The sequence below is a fragment of the Merops nubicus genome, unplaced genomic scaffold (genome assembly GCF_000691845.1).
Source record: "Merops nubicus isolate BGI_N331 unplaced genomic scaffold, ASM69184v1 scaffold7404, whole genome shotgun sequence".
Lineage (NCBI taxonomy): Eukaryota > Metazoa > Chordata > Aves > Coraciiformes > Meropidae > Merops > Merops nubicus.
The window spans coordinates 44,802-51,311 of record NW_008603558.1 but is presented as its reverse complement, the minus strand read 5'-3'; the positions used below and the strand labels follow the sequence as shown (position 1 = coordinate 51,311).

The window sequence follows — 6,510 nt, the reverse complement described above, 5'->3', positions numbered from 1 at the left end:
TTCAAGTGAGCTTCGCTGGGTGTGGTGGGGGTGGACAGTCCTCTCCCTCAGCCTCTTTGGCCACACAAGACCACAACCATTTCCATCCGTGAAGCTCTGCTGAGTTACACCAAGCCTAGATCACACCTCACGCTGCTTTTAGGTCAGAAGCAGTATGGCTGGATTCAGCCCAGAGGCAGCCCCTGTTGCCCCTTTCACAGTTTGGAGCATCCCCCCTCCCAGCTTCTGGTTGTGAAGGTAGAGAAGATGGCAAGGTAAAGGTGACGTACCCTTCACTCTCACCGAGATCGTGTGGCGGATGCTGCCCATCTTGTTCGACGCCAAGCAGAAATACTCCCCGGAGTCTTCCTCGGAGACGTTGGAGATACGAAGAGCCTTGTTAAAGTTCTCCAGCTTGGTTTTGCCTGCTGGGAGCTCTCCTCCTTTCTTGTACCACATGATGTCTGGTGCTGGTCTAAGGAGAGGGGAGGAGATAAATGCTTTTGCAAGACAAGAAAATGACTCCTAAGAAAAGAGTTGATCCTACACTCGGAACCACTCACACCAAGGGAGAAGGACTTATCCTGCTGCTGGGCTACCCTCCTTCCTACCACAGCCCCTAAACTAGGACCCCGAGTGTCACTAGGGTCCATCTCACACCTCATGCTTGGGGATGCAGAGACTGGTCTGGCAGCATGAGCAGGTAGCACCAGGCAGCACACCTCAGGACCGATGCTGAAGTCTGACCCCCAGCCCCAGCCCAGGATATTCCTGCAGGCACAGGGATCACAAACATCCTCCCCTGTAGTTTACACAGGGTGATGAGGAGCACCCAGGAGGCTGGCAAATAGCTACAAGGACAGAGCAGTGGGGAGTTATCCTTGGGCAGCAAGTAGCTGAAGACATTTGCTTCTCAGAACAGTGCTGCAAAGCTCAGCTCTCCTGTTTGCTCCACGCTCTTACTCTTTAAGCAGGTTATGAGAGTGAAAAGGAAGGGAACAATCCCTTTCCCCAGCCAGAGGTGTTCCCACTGCTGGTTCAGCATCTCGGGGGGTGGCTGGGACCACCCTCTGCCCCTCTGGCTGCCCGGGAAGCGGTACGTACACTCCTGAAGCAATGCACTCCAGCAAGAGGTCCACCCCTCGGAGCACCATCTGACTGCTCGAGGTCCCGTAGGGATACATGAAGCTGGGAGTTGTTTCCGTAATCCCTCGGGCTGAAATCAGCAGGAGAGAAAAACAAACAAACAAACAAACAAAACAAAGTGCTTTTAAACCTTCCTTTGCCGCAGCACACACAGGGCCAGAAATACACGGTGGTTTGGGGGGGGAAGACCTCAAATTCCTGGCCAAGCCTGGGATACTGAACTCACCCAGAAATGTACCTGGAAAGTAGAGAAGGGCTGGAGGTAATTTTTAAAGTTAAAAAAAAAAAGGGTAGAGAGAGGATGCTTGGCAGGCAGGGAGGTGAAGAAGCAGCAGAGGATGGGCAGAGGGAGCTGAGCAGTGGGGATGGTGCCTTGGGAAACTCCTTGCCCCATCAGCTCCAGCCTTTCCTGCCCACCCCTGCCTCGAGCACAGAGAAATGGGCTGAAATCAGATGAGACTCGGAAACACTGATGGACAGAACATGTAATGAAGGACAAAAGGAACAAATGGGCACAGGGAGGGGTTACTTGGGCAATCAAGCTGCTTTGCCACAGAGATCTCCAAAATACGGAGGCTCCGAGCACTGCCTGGGGCTCCAGCAGCACCAAGGAGGTTTCTCACCCTTCCTAGGAGCTGCAGGGCCTGGAAGGACAGTGTCCTTTGGACAGGAACAACTTAGCAACCAAAGTGACAGATCTCAGGATTGGACAGGAAAGTTGAACAGGAGAAAACCAGGGAAAGACACAAGACAACTCTCTACAGATACGCACAGCGAAGGTCTCGTTGTAGGGGAAAGAAAATAACTATTAATGGAATAAATTCCATTAATAAGTGGAATTATTAAACTACATCTAGCTCATTGAGGACAAAACAAGATGAGATGGGCTTGAAAGCAGCAGTAGCAGAGATGGAGGTTATGAGATTAGGAAAGGGGGCAGAATAGGGGCAGGGTTGGCACAGGTCACTGCAAAACACAGAGCGAGCCATGGGGAGAGCCCACCCCGGTGCTGGAGCAGGGTCTTGGGGGGCAGATCAAGCCCTCTCCTGCTGCTCCAAAAGTTTTGTTCTCTCAGCAAGTAGGAGGCAGCCAGGAGTGCCCAGCACCACGGGGCTTTTGGGGGTGCCCACATCTATTTGGGAAGCCTCCAGCTGAGCTCTGGGAGGGGAAAAGGGCTGGGAAGAAGGATGGGGGAGAGGGCAGGGGCTGTTCATGGAGGTCCCATCAGTCTGCCTCGGGAAGAGGCTGGGACCAGGCTCACAGGGGAAGAAAACCCAACCCCAGGAGTTAAACCTTGCCTTTGAAAGGGCTCCAGGTCTGCTGGGGCACAGCCCCATGCCCAGGTCCCTGCGGGTCACCGCTCTGCCCGTGCTCGCCAGCGGGTTAGTCAATTATTTGATTAATGGATTACCAGGGCAGGCAAATCTTGACCTTATCCTGAAGGGCCAGTTCCCTGGGCAAGCACATGCCACTGGTCTCTTGCCCGCTTCTAATTCCTGGGTCAACCAACCAGCCCATGCTGGGGCTCTGTGAGGGGCAGAGCCAGCGGCTGGGTTTAAAGCCAATATTTCTCTACAGCTCCCACACCTCGGGCCAGACTCGTGGACAATTCTCTTCTCATGTGATTAGGAGAGTGGGATATTATTTTATAAGCCAGTATTGGCTTTTATTAGCCAACAGTCTGCAGCCTGTTTGAACAGGCTGTACGCTTCACTCCCACAACAAACCCATTTGCTCAGGAGCCCGGGGCGTAACTAGAAGAGATAAGCAGCAGTGCAAGCCAAATTTTACCAGCCATATATTAATGATGAAAATTAAAAATAAGGGAGAGAAATTAGTACCCTATCCACTTGTTTAATAAACCTACCAGCAACAACGCTGCATAGCTGATGAGCTTTTTGCCTTCGCACAGCACTACTAATAAATATTTTGGCATTTCTAATAGGGAGGGGACAGAAAGTCTTTCAGGCAGAGGTACTGCTCCAGCACTGAACTCTCAGACAACCAACAACACCCCACTCATCCGTTTGGATGGAACAGAACCTCAAAAACCAATCCCATGGCTATTTATTTCTGCTCAAAGACAGGCTGTAATTCCAATATATTGCTGCTGTCGTCCCAGCCTTGGTGAAACTGGACCCGTTCAGTTGTGAACAGGGGATGCCAGAGACAGCTACTTCTCACCCCAGAGCAGCCAACTGCCCCCTCCCCAAAGTCCTGATGGCATTTAAAAACTGCACATCAACTCCAGAATCAAATCCAGAATTGCACAACCATTTCTGGTGAAAGGCGATAATAGGAACATGCACGTCCAGACACATCCCATCTGTTCCCCTCCTGCACAGCTTCAAAACATCCTGCAGGTTTGCCAAAAGACAAAAAAAAAAAAAAGGGAAAAAAGGACAAAACGGGCTTTCCATTTTAAAAAGAGATGAGAAATCTCTGCTAATAAAATATTCAATTGATCCTTTTAGGTGGTTTTTCCTTCATCACTGCAGATGGTTTGCCTGGGCAGTTGGGCTCATTGCACCCTCTCCAAGCTGTGGGGAGAAGGGCTGGGATGCATCTCCTGCCTTTCACCTGGCCCTCGAGTGCTGCTTGAGACAAGTGTCCCACAAACTGCTCGTGCCCCATGTCCACACCAGCAGGTCCCACGGCAGCTCGGGGCCACCCCTCATTGACCAGCAGGGAAAGGGACTCGCAGCCTTCAGAGCCCTCTGCCAGCTCACTCTGGAGCTGAGCACATACTGTAGGGACCAGCACCCCGAGATACACAGTCTGAGAGCCCCAAGTCTCCCCCAGACAGCTGAAATATGTGGGAAGGTGGTGGTCCTCTTCCCCACTCCTAGGGCTCCCTGCTTTACTGCAGCAGATTCCAGTGGCCAGTACGACCAGACAGCTCATTTCAGGGAGAAACAGGGGGTCAGCAAAAAGAAAAAGGGCTGAGGGTAGGAATTTTTCACCAGTTCCTTAAGAAATTGCTAGGTTGGAGCTCAGATTTGCACAGGGCTGCAAGTGGGTGCTCTGAATCCACCGGACCCATAAACTGTTCCAGAGGATGTTAAATACCAATAGCCCATATCGTGCAAAGAGCAGCAGTTTACCCTCTGCACCTATGAAGAGAAACCTGGAGAAATCTATGAGGCTGTGCAGATAAAATCTCCTTCTCCACACTGAGTGACTGTTAAGCATCCCTATTCCCTGAAGAAAGATGTGCAGTGGGATATCAGGGAGCCCACGACCACCACAGTGACTTTCCCTCTGGAACCAGCAAGAGCTGCCAGCTCTGGGAAATGCAAACATCATTACACTGCTAAATGAGATCTATATTTACAGGAGAGCTCCCCACTGGGTTTCTCTTTGGTCCCTGGCCGAGGGATCTCTCCCCACTCGCCTCTCTCGGGGGGGTGATGCAGTTTAGGCAGCCCCCACTGAAGCTCATTTTGCCAGCAACCCCCTTTCACAGCCACTTCTACAAACCCTTTCAGAAGAACACCGACCCCTTTGCTGCCACCAGCGAGGCTGGTCTCTCTGCTGAGCCTTCCCCAGCTCTCCAGCCCCCTCAGGAACCTCCCACTCCTGGCTGCCGGTGAGATGCCAACGCTGTGCTTCCCTCGATGGGGAAGGGCTGCCCAGGCTGCCCGCCAGCACAGGATGGCACTTACTGGGGACACCGACTCCAGTGCCCTCGCCTGGCACATCCTCCTCTTCTCACGCTCCAACTCGCTCTGCTCTTAGCTGGCAAAAGCACTCCTTGTCCCTGGAAGTCCCCGTGGAAAAAGAAAACGTGCCCTGGATTGTGCGGGGCACAAACAAACCTGTGGCTCCGGGTGGAAGAGGATGGGACAAAGGCTGAGTGGGATTTTGCTGCAGGGCACGGCTGGGGAGCAGCACAGGGCACGGCTGGGGGTGGCCCCATCCTGCTGCCACACAACCTGCTCTCCATAAGCAGCAAGAAGGGCAGAAAGCAAACCCTGCCCACGACAGCACCTGGCCCTGGGGCAGTCGGGCTCTGTGGTGGTCTCTGGTGAGGTGTTGGCATCCCTGGTGGTGCCTGTGCTCTCAGCATCACCCCCACACAGCCCCATCTCCTTGCTCCCACAGAGCCCTGCTGCTGGCCAGCTCTGCCTGCAGGAGCCCTTCATATCCATGACACTTCCCATCCATCCTCAGGGCAGTGATCGTGCCCTGGGGAGTGGTTTTCTGTCTGAAGCATCAGTTATGGGTTTGGGACGAGCTTCTCCCAGCAAACACAGGCTCCAGAGGTAATCTCCCTGCCCAGACAAAGGGCAAGAGCCCCATGAAAGCATCAAGAGCTTCACAAAAGCATCAAGAGCTTCACAAAAGCATCAAGAGCTCCACACAAGCATCCAACATGTGTACAACCTCACCAGAGAGAAAAGAAGCACCCAGCTCTTGAGAAAACCAAATAGTCCTAAATACTCCTCTTTTTTTTTTCTCCCTTCCCAGTCACTGCCTGAGTTTAGCTGCAAACACAAGAAATGCTCTTTCTGAAGGCAGAGAGAAGAGGGGTGGTGGGTCTCCTCCTTAAATCATGGGCCTGTGCTGAGGACAAGCCACCTCTTGGGTGAGGAAGCAAGCTGGGCACGCTCAGCCACGCCGACTTCTCCCCGTGGGCCAGATCCTATTAACCCCAAAGCCTCTCGAGCTGGGCTCTGCCATATCCACTTAATCAGCTTAAAGCTCCATCATCTGAAATTGTGAAAACTTCGGGGGGGATTTTGTCACCGTTGGGCTGATTCCATCCCACCCCTTTTTTTTTAATTTGCAAGGTCGAGGCTGTCAACGGGGACACACACACACAGAGGGGGTTGGCACAGACGAGGGGCAGAGGATGCCCGGTTAGTGCCAGAGATCAGTGGGGTTAGGCAGAGGGGGGGTTAAACCAAGGGAGGGGTCTCCAGAAGCCAGCGTTGACTCACCACTGTACATGGCAGTGTGATTTCGTAAAGACGTTTCGTTATGGGGTTTCTCTGCAATAAACAAAAGACCGTGAGCGTACCGAGGGCCACCAAGCAGGTGGGGGGACAGGCAGGGTGGGGTTGGGAGGGGGGACACCAAACAAAATCACTTCTCCCCCAAGGCAGGAGCGAGGCGCAGAGGGACAGCGGGGACACAGAAGCGCTCGGAGCACGGCTGCCTGCAGCACAAACAGACCACAGCTCTCAAGGGAAGGAAAAGGGGGTTGGCTTCCTCCTGCCGGCTGGGGAGGCAAGGAAATGGATGGAAATTGTATCACAAAGGTGGTTTTCTTTTTGGTAGAAAGACAGTTGTGTTTTGGGGGAAAAAAGTAGAATAGAAACAGTTCAATATAGAAGAGGAAATGGTTTTTCTCTCAGTTTCTTAACTATAAAGGAATCATAT

General features: G+C 52.7%; 1 protein-coding gene across 1 annotated transcript in view; it reads right to left on the bottom strand.

The window, feature by feature from the left end:
* The window catches only part of NFASC (neurofascin), a 52,568-nt gene that overhangs the window by 38,410 nt on the left and 7,648 nt on the right, over positions 1-6,510 (bottom strand). Inside the window, exons 7-9 of the mRNA XM_008938711.1 lie at positions 6,069-6,119; positions 1,084-1,195; positions 224-454 (exon numbers count right to left, since the gene is read on the bottom strand). Coding sequence (XP_008936959.1) covers positions 224-454; positions 1,084-1,195; positions 6,069-6,119 — 394 coding nt within the window. The remainder of the gene's footprint in view (positions 1-223; positions 455-1,083; positions 1,196-6,068; positions 6,120-6,510) is intronic.